The following is a 12978-nucleotide window of genomic DNA, read 5'->3' on the forward strand; positions in this document are numbered from 1 at the left end:
GAAGTGGGCGGTGCTTTTGCTAGGGTTTTTGATGTAAACTCTTATGTCATTGGCACGATGCCAACTTTTGGTAAGTGAAGTGGGCGGTGCTTTTGCTAGGTTTTTTGATGTAAACTCTTATGTCATTGCACGTGCTCCCATTTTGGTGATAGAAATTCTTCAAAATTCCCATATAAATTTTCCTTGCTTTTAATCTCCGCTGTAAACAAGACCATAGACCAAAATGTGCTCGAGGACGCGTTGGGGGCGTATCGATCCCAGTGTACAGGTCAATCTGGTGCATGGACCGAAAAGCAGGGTGATCAAGCTTGATAAGAAAACGCTGCCGCGGCGCGTCGAGCAGCAGCTCCTGCTGATGGCTTCGCCGTCGCCGTTTCTTAACTTCATGAACAAGTTCCGCCTGGACGAGATCCTGATCAACCATCAGTACAAGGGCGTCTACAGCATGCGCACCGCGGCCACAATCACCGAGTTGGCCACCTACACGTGGAACGTGATGTCAGCCTCCGATCGCCAGCCGTACATCCGGCTGGCCCGGAAGGCGCAGCAGATTCAGCTGGCGCGGAAGCTGCACTTTCTGGGCACCAGTAGTCGGCCGGTGGCCAAGAGGGGTTCCCTATGTCCCATTGTTGTTTGAAGCAGTCTTGGCCTCTGTTTAGTAGCATATAAAAAAATATTTTTAATAAATCATTTTTTTATAATGAGAGTCTTTTATTTTGCTTACGTATTCCAGCAATGCAGGCAACGGAGCGGCTGTGTCCACCATCGAAAGTTCGAAGCGTGGGCATCCTCTGAAGAGTTTCAGTGTGCCAGGACCACCGCCCACAGGCGGAGCCACACCCGTTAACAAGCATAGTGAGTATAGTAAATATTACTCAATCTCTTAAAAAGAGTTTTTGCATTTGTAAGAAAAAAACCGAAAACAAAAAAAAGCATGATAAATTTTTAAATTATTAATTAAATATTTAATTCTACAGCCCCCGCCGTCACAATACGTCCACAAAACCAATCGCCCTACAAGAAACCTTCGTTCTCGGCTGCCACGCCCAATCGCCTGCAGGGCGGTGGCTCGGTCGTCCACTCAACCGATGAGATTCAAAGACTGGCCCCCAGCACATCCACCGAGGAGCTCAACCAGGAAATGGCCAATCTGGAAGGCCTGATGAAGGATCTGAGCGCCATTACGGCCAACGAATTCGAGTGTTAACACTGAAGCCGCCTTAAAACTGTCCGGCAGGCTGAAAGTATTAGTCGTCAAACAATGGATGTTACTTGTTTTTTAGTTGCTGTTTTATATTATTGATTTAACTCGAATTCAGTTCCCCCGGAGAGGTCCGTTTAGTTTTAGTTAATCAAATGTGCGATATATTAATGACCTAAAAGAACTGTAAATACGAACGACGCCGCCATATACATTTTTAAGCATAGATACACACATTCATACATACCTATAAATAGCACTTAAGCATAGTTAATTATCGGATAAGGGAAGTGTATAAAACGGGGACAGGAAACAGAGTAAAGAAGTAGATGAAGAGCGTTCATTGTGCAGGATCTGTCTCTAAACTGTCACACGACATTTCATATTTATCACTCTGCATCATCTTAATTTAATCCGTCGACGAAATCGGATAGTCTAAGTCTACATACATAAGCCATTCTATATTCATATGCATACAGCATCTTAGCTAAGTTTCATACTAGTAAAGACTATAAGAACTTAACTTTTATGCTATTATAACCTTAACAAACAATCAAAACAACTCGATCTAGACTTGCCTCTTAAAGTGTTCATCTATTTCTTTTTTTATCCATCATTATCACGCATGAGTTTGATACGTGCCATTTAATAAATGATTTGTCGCCAATACCACAAAACTACTTAAGCTATAAAGTCAAGTTTTAGACTGTAAGCCAGGAGAGCATTTACGATTTAAACAATACTATTAATAAATGGTGGTATGACATTGTCCGTTATATTATGCCAAGAATAAATTAATCTTTTTAAGCAGTTTTTGATGTGTCCAAGTTTTTATTGGCCAAGAAAGTTTTATATTTTATGCGTTCTCTTAAAAACTGTATTCAACATTGCTTTGCACAACAATCTCATTAAACTCAGCCATACATTTAAAACAAACCCAAATGCACGTGGTTAGCATTTGAAAATTGTGAAATTTTTATTGTATTGAACGTAAACTTTGTAATCAAAAGAAAAATTGCTAAATATATAAAGAATGTGTGGAAACGATTTCAAACTTTGCTTTATTTAAATGGTTATTGCTCATTATAAAGCTTTTATTCTTCTCTTTCAAAGAACACGGTCACCTGCACCCTCCACACTTTGTAAGTGGCAAATCGCAATTTTACTTTATAAACGCCTTGGGGTAGAGGAAGTTTGTTTAGAAATTCATCCGAAAATTCCAGATTGTCCAAAATGATATCATGCTGTAAGGTTATGTAAAATATACATCTTTCTAATTATCTATGTATTATTTGACTTACATTGTAGGGACATGAGTGATTTAAATTTGACCGTGTCATAATGGCATTTATGACAAGTCCTTCAAAAGACAGCAAATTCGATTTATGCAAAAGCTGGCAGAGGTCTGTGCTGACATTGTACAAAAACGGGTGAAATCCATTATATCGGCGATAGATGCTCCAATTGATCTTAAGAAAATTATAAAAATAAAGCCCAATATTGAAAATCAACTGAGAAATGTAATCGTACCCATGAGTTTTCTACTGGGAGTTGTAAAAGCTTCAAGTACATATCCGCACCAACTCGACCTCTTCCAAGTAAATTGAGTTTACATTTTTTAAAAATTGCATACGATTCGTTAAATGATTCACACTGCATGTTTGTAAATCTCGATTTCTCCCGTCGACACTCGCTCCTAAGACTCAAGCTGAATAAAATAGCAGCGGCTATTGGAAGCCATCTGACCGATTTAAATGCCACCATTATTGCCGAAAGACTAACTGCTGTACCAAGCATGCACCACAATTTTAAATAAATCACTTAGCTGGGCATAATGAGCTGGAGTTTATTGATTTCGAAATCAGTTTAAATTTTAATCAACGTGAATAATTGCAAATGTGTATCATTAGTTTGTAATAAGTTTTATATCAACGCTATGTTGAAATTTATATTTTGTTCAGACGTACCTTTATACATTTTCGAAATCAGTATAACTTTAATTTTAATCAGGTAAATAATTGCAAATATGTCTCATTAGCAATTGAGCAGTTGTAATATTTTTTATATCAACGCTATGTTGAAATATATATTGCTTCAGGCATTTCTTTATACATTTTAACTTAAAGAATACTTTTGGGCTTTTCTGAGTATAATTGGTATTTACAAAGAAACTTATAGATTGTAGTCGCCGTGAAATTTCATGTTTATGGATTGAAAACGTTTTCAAAAAGTTTGGTTAGCAACCTAAATTAATAAAATAAATATGATTATGAAGGTTTTTAAAGCCAAACTATAGGTGTTACTGGACAGCCTCATATAACTTAAAGAAGCAATTTTTTTGTTTATAAACCATGTTCAATTTGGGTTGTTAAGCATTTTAAAAACTTAGAAATGAAACGATAGCGTTATCATTATCCCCTCAAAAAACAAATTCTTTGACCCAACGAGCCACAGAGATTACGTAAGCAGCTGCCATATCAGCAATACTGTAGGTTTCGTGGTTTGTTCCTCATGCAAACTATTTTCAGTACGATTATAAGCCGCCGTTGGCGAGGTTCAAATTACTGAAACTGTGGTGCTTCTTTATTCTCCTGGACTTGCAAGGATTATTGGCCGACACCCAGGATAATGGACGATCCAACCAACTAAATAACCTTCAGCTTGGTCTCATTGTGTGATGGTCTTCTTACAGGATTCCTGGAGGGATGTCTGTCCTATTTCTATCCTGTCCAATTTTGTTTAAATCATATGATTATCGTCAAAAAGCGGGTGCAACGCGGCCGGGCAAAAGTTTGAATTCAAAAGTTTGTCTGGCCGCGATGCACCTGTTTCTTTACGATAATCACAAAATAACAAATTGGACAGGATAGAATCAGGAAAGACAGCCATCCAGGAATCCTTTAATAAAACGATCTCGCAAGAAGACTTCGTGGTGGGTCTGCTGGAGCCTAATGCCAGGACTGTCCATTTTTTAAAGGAATTGATATCAGACAGACGTATTCAAAAACAAAATTGCGCAAAAATTTAAGCAAATGGATTCGAGACACGTAATACTCAACAAAATTGGACCGCCGCTTATCTCGAGTTGTTAAAAAAATAGACGACAAACTTGTTGCCATCCAAGCATCCCTCAACAAAAGTACTGATTTCCGGCTTGGAAGCCAAAAATCTGAGGGGCGATTTAAAAATGTTGCTGGCTTGCCGGAAGCTTCAGATACGTATATCCATAATACTTAATAATGTAGCCTCCGGCCAGACAGCAACCTTTTTTAAATTTTATACGGGACATCCGAAGAACTTAAACAACAAGCGGGACTGCGATCTTCTACAAAGTTATGAAAATTGATACCATGTTTGATTTTACTTGCGACGAACAACAGCTAAATATTACAATGAGTAGTAATTTTTATCTAATTTAAATAAATATTTTATTTTAAATATTTAACATTTTTGTTGCCTATTGTTTAAGTTTTTGTAAACCAATTATTATTAAGTAAAATAAAATTGTACAATAAATAATTCGTTTATTTGTGTTCCTTATTTGTAAAGAAGTAAAAACGTTGTATTATTATTATAATGGTTTTTTAAATTTTCAGGTATTTTCTTTTGCAGCGTGCCAAATGAATGTTAAAAAATCTTGAGCTCGACTGCACAAAATAATCATTTTTGTTCACAAAATGGAAAATTTAAATGGTTGAAGATACCATCGTCACTAGTTTACAACTTCGCTTATAGTTTTTTATTTGTGTGGCTTTAATTCATATTTATAGGACTTCTATGAGTCATTGTAAATAAAAAAACAAACAACTGGAGACTGTAAAACAAACCCCTTGGGACAACGGGAAATGCTAATCGCTTTGTAGAGAGTCAAAAAGTTCTCCACAGAATATATCAGTACCATTATTCAAAACAAAAACACTAAGCTTAAGAGCACTGAAGCACTTTCTCTTTTAAAGCCGCAAAGAGCTCCAACTCAAGACCCCCAAAACAGATAGCTGGTTTGGATCGCTGGGGCTCGAGCTGCCAGTAGTTTGTGCCAGGCAGCCGTTCAGTGTGGAACTTGATTGCGGTTCCCGCTAGAAGCCAGTTACATTGCCCCGCGGATCTCAGTGTGACAACGTCAAGAGAAGACAATTGGAAATCGAGGCTCACGACCAGTGAAATCTGATTTGAATTTAAATCAGTTTAGGCTTGTGTTGGCTCCGAAAAATGAACAAGCTTCCGATGCAGGCGTGGCGTTCCACAGCCTCAGGTGGTCCCAATCTGCGACGAAGTGTGTCCAAGATCGGTGGAGCAGGTTCGAGGCGCTTGGAGAGCCGCGAAAGCTCCACGGGCGTAGCCACTTGTCCACATCTGGTGGATCCAGAGGTAGCCAGTGCCCCGCGAATACACTCCACGGCCGAGTGGCAGAATGCCCTGCCCTACAATCAAATACCCGGACCGAAACCCATTCCCATTCTGGGCAATACCTGGAGGTGAGAAACCCAATCGAAATCGAAAACGTTAACGAAAGACTCAAGCCGCAAACTCACTCGCTTTCTCCGGCGAACTGCAATTGCAATAAAACCAAATACTCTCCGTTTCACTTGACCTAATTAAGTTGGCCAGCTTGTTCAACAATTATTGAATTAGCCGTGATGATGATGATGTGTATTTACCCACCACTTATTTGTTTGGGGCTTGTGCAAAAAACACGCAATTCCAACTAGTCTTTACCTCTATTTAACGATGATGTATGCTAACTTAAAGTTTATGGGCGGCTCTAAACTTGGCTTTCTTAACGATTCTTGTTAAACGTGCGTGTGGGTTTCCAGTAATTTACACCTGTCTAATCCTAAGCCTTAAGTTACAATCCGTTCGACAGCACGTCATTCTGGAAATTAGCGTTCAATTAGCGTTGAATTCAAGGTCGCCCTAATAACGTGTGAAATTTTGCTGCATGCTGACGAATTTTGCTCACAAATGGTATTTTTGCGCCTTTGGAAAAAGTCAATGCATTTTTCATTGTCATAGAGATTTGTTTAACCTTGATTGTTCCGTAGACTGATGCCAATAATTGGTCAATACACCATCTCCGATGTGGCCAAAATATCATCGCTGCTTCACGATCGTTACGGCAGAATTGTGCGTTTTGGAGGTCTTATAGGACGGCCGGATCTTTTGTTCATCTACGATGCCGACGAAATTGAAAAGGTAAGCATTAAACACGATAGTCTAGCGGCTGGGACTTTCCGCTTGGGCAGCGAACCACGAAGGCACCAAGCCATTACACGAATTTCTGGCACCGTACAAATTGCCGGCAGTTGTCGATTGTTAAGTTGGTAATTTTATGAATTTCCAGTGCTATCGAAGCGAGGGACCCACTCCCTTCCGTCCCTCGATGCCCAGTTTGGTAAAGTACAAGAGCGTGGTGCGCAAGGATTTCTTCGGGGAGCTTGGTGGCGTAGTCGGAGTGTAGGTGGAACGGTATAATTTGTTACATTGTTAAAATATTATATATTCTGCTGCATTCAGGCACGGAGAGCCTTGGCGTGAGTTCCGTTCGCGTGTCCAAAAGCCAGTGCTGCAGTTGTCTACCATCCGGCGATATTTGCAGCCCCTGGAGGTGATCACCGAGGATTTCCTGGTGCGCTGTGAGCAGCTGCTGGACGGAAATGAAGAGCTGCCCGAAGATTTCGACAACGAGATTCACAAATGGTCGTTGGAATGTCAGTATAATTTGTAAACAGCCATTTAAAATCATAACCCCACAAATTTTAATCTCCAGGCATTGGTCGCGTGGCTCTGGATACTCGTCTGGGCTGCCTGGAATCGGATCTCAAGCCGGACTCGGAGCCGCAGCAAATTATTGATGCCGCCAAATATGCCCTTCGAAATGTCGCCACTTTGGAGCTAAAGGCTCCATATTGGAGATACGTTCCCACGCCTCTGTGGACTCGTTATGTGAAGAACATGAACTTCTTTGTGGGGTAAATGAGGTATGAATACATTACAATACAAAAACTAATTTCTGGGGTCTGTCAGCGTCTGCATGAAGTACATTCAGAGTGCCACCGAGAGATTAAAGACACAAGATCCCAGTGAACGAGCCGGCGAGCCTTCGCTTGTGGAAAAGGTTATCTTGTCGGAAAAGGACGAAAAAATAGCCACCATAATGGCTCTAGATTTGATTCTAGTCGGAATCGACACGGTTAGTTAGCAGAATGCAAGCAAATGTATCCAAGTGCTAATAATTCCATAACTTTCAGATATCCATGGCCGTTTGTTCCATGTTGTATCAACTGGCCACTCGCCCGGCGGAGCAGCAGAAGGTGCACGAGGAGCTGAAGCGATTGCTTCCGGATCCCAACACACCACTCACAATTCCGCTGCTCGATCAGATGCACCACCTGAAGGCCTTCATCAAGGAGGTGTTTCGCATGTACAGCACGGTGATTGGAAACGGACGCACCTTAATGGAGGACAGTGTAATCTGTGGCTACCAAGTGCCCAAGGGAGTGCAGGCCGTATTTCCGACGATTGTCACAGGTAATATGGAGGAGTATGTGACGGATGCGGCGACTTTCCGGCCGGAGAGATGGTTGAAGCCACAGCACGGAGGAACTCCCGGAAAACTGCATCCGTTTGCCTCGCTTCCCTACGGATATGGAGCCCGTATGTGCCTGGGTCGCAGATTTGCTGATCTGGAAATGCAAATTTTACTGGCCAAGCTGCTGCGAAACTACAAATTGGAGTACAACCACAAGCCACTGGATTATGCAGTCACCTTTATGTATGCGCCGGATGGACCGCTTCGCTTTAAAATGACGAGACATTAGGTTGTAGATTTAAGATTTCGATTTTATACATGCTATTTGTTGTAAATAATTGTTAATTTACATACAAATGTTTAAGCTTTTATAAATTAGATTATAAAAAATTAACTTATCCTACTTTCATTTTCTTTTCCACATACGATACCAGTTTTTTACAGTTTTCAGACTCATATGTGCATCGGCTTTCGTTTCACCCTTAAGTTGGAACACAATATCTGTTTTGTAGGAATCTCGGGCCTCTTCCAGAATGGTTCCAAAGATTTCGCATTGAATATTCGATGTGAGCTTCTTTTCGTTGTAGTTACGATCCTTGAGACGATCGTAGAGCGTTTTGTTGGGACAGGTGACCACAAAGACGGCTTGGAACCAGCGTTCGGGAAAAAAGTCACAGCCATGGTATTCTACGATGTTGCCGCCCTTGGCCATCAAGGGTTCCAAATGGTCCATCAGCTAAATATTACAATGAAGTCATTAAAATTGTTAGGTAACGAGAAATTCGTATACTTTTTCTTCGTCCAAAATGGGGCAGTCGTATTCCGCGTCGTACTCCTCCACAAAATCGTTTTCCTTGGCGATTTTGGAGCAGTCCAACCATTCGAACTTTAGTTGGGAGGCTAGACGTTCGCATAAATACGATTTGCCAGCACCAGGAGTGCCTAAAATAACAATAAATTGAAATTAAAACATAAATTTAAATTAAAAGGGGCGAGTGAATCCTACCGGTTATTAATATGTTTGGCTTGGCATCAGGCAATAGCTCCGACATTTCTTTTACTTATTGTTTAGATTATGTTTGTGTAATAGAGCAGACTATTGTCAGAATTTGTTAAAAACGCTGTTGTTTTGTTTTTAACAACTGCAACACGTGAGGCAAATGTTTATTTTTTCTTATTTTGGTACTTTGACTGCCAACTTGTTTTCTTTGAACTTGCAGGAATGCCACTCCGATTGCTATGCTTTTGAAGAGCTGCCAGACTGTTGCTTTATCATTTCGTCTGCGTTGGCGCAAAAATCTAAATTTATTTTAATTACAAATTGAGCTAAAAGAATGAATGACATTAATTAAAATATATAAATATTTAAAAAGCTGGCAGTCTTTCTGATTACTGATAATTTTTTTGGGGGCCTTGGGGCAAAAAGCTTAATTTATTTTAATCGCTTAAATAAAAAAAAATAATATTAAATTGCCTGGTTATCCACGAAAAAGGGATGTTTATTTAATTAAACATAGGATTTTTATGAATGATATGTATTGCTCAGAACTAATCCTTTTATAACACTAATCGTGCACATATGCCTTTTTGTCGCCGTCGTGTCTATCTTCGTCTGTCTAACAACCGTTGCTTTTGCCTGGTTCTCTCTTTCATTTCCTTTCTGGGAGAATTTGTATCTCTTCCTCTGCCTTTGACACATTCTTCCTTTTCTTCATTCTCGTTATTGAAAGCTAGAACGTTCATTCCTCAACTTTTGAAGCTGAGAAATGTCCGTCGACCTGAACGGATCCGAAGAAAAAATGGAGCTAAAGGCGGATCCGGAAAGGCGCCAGCATGTGCCGTATATATTAAATGGGGAGCTATACCGCATCGAGAACCAGGTGGGCGATAATGTTACGGTCAAGTGCTGCTATTGTCCGCCGGATCGGATATATCGCGGGAGCGTGCGCTCCACGGGAAACTTTCACATGCACATTAAGGTAAGGGCTTAGGATTCTTAGGGAAAAAGGCAGCTTCTGACAATTTCATAATCCCCGGGAGCAGCGGCGTCACAGTTCGTTGTTGGGAAAACTGCACGAAATGAAAGTGGCTGCTTTGGAGGAACGCCGTGATCGCATCATGAAGAACCGACGCTTTGGCAAGCCCCGCAAGAAAACCCCGATCCCAACAACCAGTACGGCTCCGATTTTGCCGGAGATTCCAGTTTCGACGGGAATTGAAAGCCACGAGTTGAAAATCAAAACGGTGTTCCAGCGCCACAAGCAAGAGCAGGAGGGAGCTACTCGCAAGGTGAGCATTTTACAAGAACAGGAGCGAGATGTCAACATCTCACTTTGCTATTCACCGTTAGAGTAGCCCCACACTTGCTCATGTATTTATATACAGTATCTGTTCGCACGGCAAAATAGCTCAATGAAAAACGGAGCGTGTGTTAATGTGCTGATCTATTTATCTCTTTCCAGTCCGGAGATTCTACTTCAGATAACTGCGTCCAAGCCAATCCGCCAAATATCACAAACAGCCTAGGTGTTCTCATTCAGGATGTGAGTAATTTTGAATAAAAATATATACAGTATAGAACTTCCATAACTTAAAACTGTATATGTTGCTAAAAGCTCACGTTTAATTGATTTTACCTGACTTTAAATTATCTGAATCAAATTATTATCACGAATTTTTTAAAGCTTAACGAAAAATCGTATTTTTGAGTTAAGGCCTAAAAGGAATAACATAGCAATAGCTTCTTAAGGCCTTAAGCTCGTCAAGTAAATTTCAATTATTATTTTTTATATACATAGGTACATCGAATTTACAAGTCAAATTTCTCATAACATAGGCAAAAACAGCGAGATATTCCGACAATTTTTCGAAAACTACAACCTTTTTATCAACTTTTTTACACGATTGACTTTATGAAAAGCCTATGGTTTTTAAAACCAAACACGATTACAGAGCTATAGTTTTTAAGCATTTTGTATTAAAAGCCGTTTTTCTAAGTCGGAACGACCCCGATCATACCATATCTTTAGAATCAATCAAAAAATAGAAAAGAGTTTTAGTATCGTCGTTTTTTAAACATATACGCATTTGCTCAAGGATATACTAATTTTTTACATTTAAAGAAATTCAGTTTTAATTTTAAAAATATCGGAATCGGATAATAATATATAAATTGAAATATAGATTGAAAAAACCTCGAAACGATCAAAAATGTATTGGTAAATCGAAATTTTTTTTTACTTTTTATTTATTGGTCAAGTAAATAGTATTTTGTAAGTATTTTTTCAATTTTTTGTCATGTTAATAGTTACATCATAATTAAAATAGTTACAATCTTATTTTTGTTGTTCTAAAAAGTACATACTATTCTGAATGGTGAAATATATATTTTATTTGACAATCGAATCGAATGCGCCAAGTTCAAGTTCCGCTTTTGCAGCGAATATTTTTATGTTTTTCATATTCATTAATCTTTGATTTTAAGTCGTAAGTTTAACAAATAATGAAATGTGGTTGATTTCCAAGTACAAAAAAGCTGGTTAGGAAGATTAACTAATAATGAAATGTGGGTGTCTATAAAAAGCTTCCGTATAATTTAACAAAAAACAAGAAAGGAAAGCTAACTTCGGGCGGAGCCGAAGTTGATATACCCTTGCAGAATACTCTGTTAATTATATTCTCCAAAATTATTCATATGATGCATTCTTAATACTCATAAAAAATCCCAACTTCCTAACTTTAAAAACACCAAAGTTATGGCATTTCCAACGTTCAGTTATATGGCAGCTATAGGATATAGTCGGCCGATCCTTATGAAATTTGGTAGGTCGGATTGATTGGCCAAAAATAAAACCCATAGAAAATCCCAACTCCTAACATTAACAAACACCAAAGTTATGGCATTTCCGATTAATCAGTTATATGGCGGCTATAGGATATAGTCGGCCGATCCTTATGAAATTTGGTAGGTCAGATTGATTGGCCAAATATAAGACCCATAGAAAATCCCAACTTCCTAACTTTACAAACACCAAAGTAATGGCATTTCCGATCAATCAGTTATATGGCAGCTATAGGATATAGTCGGCCGATCCCGGCCGTTCCGACTTATATACTGCGTGCAAAGGAAAGAAGGGTGTGTGCAAAGTTTCAATTCGATATCTTTAAAACTGAGAGACTAGTTTGCGTAGAAACAGACAGACGGACAGACGGGCAGACAGACGGACAGACAGACGGACAGACGGACATGGCTATATCAACTCAGGAGGTGATCCTGATCAAGAATATATATACTTTATAGGGTCGGAGATGTCTCCTTCACTGCGTTGCACACTTTTGACCAAAATTATAATACCCTCTGCAAGGGTATAAAAATGTGATTGGGGTTGGGTCAGTTTTAACAATTCAATTGTTGATTTTGCATTTATTTTTATTTTTTTGTGTAATCGTTTTATTAAAAATTACATGTTTGTTATAGCTTACGTTGTATATAAACTATGTAGTTGTGTGATAGTTGTTAAAATTCTTATTATTCTTATATTCTTAATTAAAAAATTAATTTAACAGCTTTGGTTGGGTTTTTTTTCTTCTCAGGCCTCAAATGTGGAGACGCTCCCTACCAAATCGGCGACTACTGCTGCTAGTGTTTCCCTACTGGGTCGACCCGTCAAGCCGGAGCAATCAAGTGGTTCCTCATTCCTGATTGATCAACCGGCAGCCATCGACCTGAGCCGGGCTCCATCGCAGGGCGAAAGTAAATCCAGTTGCTCACTGGCCTCCTCGATGGAGGACGTCTCCATGGAGTACTCGCGCTCCCAATCCGTCTCACAATCGCTATCGTTTACCCACTTCTTGGAGCACCCACAGCGAGATGTCCTGCAGCGCCTGGAGCGCACAATGTCCCAAATAAATCAGGAATTACACTGTCGTAATCGGATTGAACATAATCGCTTGCTGTTGGAGGCGGCCAAGTTCAAGTTTCTGAATCCAAATTTTCAATTTGAACCCATTCAATAATGGGGTAATTTAAAAAAAACTCTGTAATATACTTTTACCAAAAAAAAGTGCCCTAAGGACATATTTAATTTTAAACTTCAAGAATCTGGATCCGAATCATCAAATTGATTCCACTCTATATTTGTAAGCATCCAGAATCTGAAAGTTTTCAATTTGAGACGACTCATAAACAGAAATTTATTTTGTTTTCCACATTTATTACAATAAAGTACGTTGAATCGATTAAATTATT

General features: G+C 39.3%; 5 protein-coding genes across 7 annotated transcripts in view; 4 read left to right on the plus strand and 1 right to left on the minus strand.

The window, feature by feature from the left end:
• Positions 1 to 2248, plus strand: part of LOC108039709 (neogenin) — a 37238-nt gene extending 34990 nt beyond the window's left edge. For all 3 annotated transcript variants that reach the window (XM_044462024.1, XM_044462025.1, XM_044462026.1), the window contains exons 9-10: positions 734 to 855; positions 978 to 2248. In XM_044462024.1, the coding sequence (XP_044317959.1) occupies positions 734 to 855; positions 978 to 1207 (352 nt within the window). In that variant the 3' untranslated portion in view covers positions 1208 to 2248. The remainder of the gene's footprint in view (positions 1 to 733; positions 856 to 977) is intronic.
• On the plus strand, positions 33 to 701 carry LOC108039713. Its single transcript, XM_017116800.2, has one exon. The coding sequence runs from the start codon at positions 224 to 226 to the stop codon at positions 635 to 637; it is 414 nt and encodes a 137-aa protein (XP_016972289.1). The 5' UTR covers positions 33 to 223; the 3' UTR covers positions 638 to 701.
• A 2971-nt stretch (positions 2249 to 5219) lies between the features above and the next one.
• Positions 5220 to 8124, plus strand: LOC108039710 (probable cytochrome P450 301a1, mitochondrial). Its single transcript, XM_017116798.2, has 7 exons — positions 5220 to 5676; positions 6244 to 6394; positions 6543 to 6655; positions 6716 to 6909; positions 6969 to 7170; positions 7226 to 7391; positions 7450 to 8124. The coding sequence occupies exons 1-7, from the start codon at positions 5411 to 5413 to the stop codon at positions 8017 to 8019; spliced, it is 1662 nt and encodes a 553-aa protein (XP_016972287.1). The 5' UTR covers positions 5220 to 5410; the 3' UTR covers positions 8020 to 8124.
• Positions 8024 to 8929, minus strand: LOC108039711 (adenylate kinase isoenzyme 6 homolog). Its single transcript, XM_017116799.2, has 3 exons — positions 8737 to 8929; positions 8521 to 8672; positions 8024 to 8466 (listed from the first exon to the last, which is right to left on the minus strand). Exons 1-3 carry the CDS (start codon positions 8780 to 8782, stop codon positions 8137 to 8139), a joined length of 528 nt encoding a protein of 175 aa, XP_016972288.1. The 5' UTR covers positions 8783 to 8929; the 3' UTR covers positions 8024 to 8136.
• A 478-nt stretch (positions 8930 to 9407) lies between these two features.
• On the plus strand, positions 9408 to 12973 carry LOC108039704 (protein stand still). The gene is made up of 4 exons (XM_017116783.2): positions 9408 to 9709; positions 9774 to 10019; positions 10193 to 10273; positions 12324 to 12973. Exons 1-4 carry the CDS (start codon positions 9497 to 9499, stop codon positions 12744 to 12746), a joined length of 963 nt encoding a protein of 320 aa, XP_016972272.2. The 5' UTR covers positions 9408 to 9496; the 3' UTR covers positions 12747 to 12973.
• The last annotated feature ends 5 nt before the right edge of the window (positions 12974 to 12978 follow it).

Source organism: Drosophila rhopaloa, unplaced genomic scaffold (genome assembly GCF_018152115.1).
Source record: "Drosophila rhopaloa isolate 14029-0021.01 unplaced genomic scaffold, ASM1815211v1 contig_115, whole genome shotgun sequence".
NCBI lineage: Eukaryota > Metazoa > Arthropoda > Insecta > Diptera > Drosophilidae > Drosophila > Drosophila rhopaloa.

Bases quoted from the DNA above. Each gene is read 5' to 3' on its own strand.
- LOC108039713 (XM_017116800.2), top strand. From the start codon at position 224: ATGTGCTCGAGGACGCGTTGGGGGCGTATCGATCCCAGTGTACAGGTC.
- LOC108039710 (XM_017116798.2), top strand. From the start codon at position 5,411: ATGAACAAGCTTCCGATGCAGGCGTGGCGTTCCACAGCCTCAGGTGGT. The intron at 6,395-6,542 runs GTAAGCATTAAA...ATGAATTTCCAG, and splicing joins ATGCCGACGAAATTGAAAAG to TGCTATCGAAGCGAGGGACC. The intron at 7,171-7,225 runs GTAAATGAGGTA...GGGGTCTGTCAG, and splicing joins AACATGAACTTCTTTGTGGG to CGTCTGCATGAAGTACATTC.
- LOC108039711 (XM_017116799.2), bottom strand. From the start codon at position 8,782: ATGTCGGAGCTATTGCCTGATGCCAAGCCAAACATATTAATAACCG. The intron at 8,673-8,736 runs GTAGGATTCACT...TTGTTATTTTAG, and splicing joins GCCAAACATATTAATAACCG to GCACTCCTGGTGCTGGCAAA. The intron at 8,467-8,520 runs GTATACGAATTT...TGTAATATTTAG, and splicing joins CCATTTTGGACGAAGAAAAA to CTGATGGACCATTTGGAACC.
- LOC108039704 (XM_017116783.2), top strand. From the start codon at position 9,497: ATGTCCGTCGACCTGAACGGATCCGAAGAAAAAATGGAGCTAAAGGCG. The intron at 10,020-10,192 runs GTGAGCATTTTA...ATCTCTTTCCAG, and splicing joins AGGAGGGAGCTACTCGCAAG to TCCGGAGATTCTACTTCAGA. The intron at 10,274-12,323 runs GTGAGTAATTTT...TTTTCTTCTCAG, and splicing joins TAGGTGTTCTCATTCAGGAT to GCCTCAAATGTGGAGACGCT.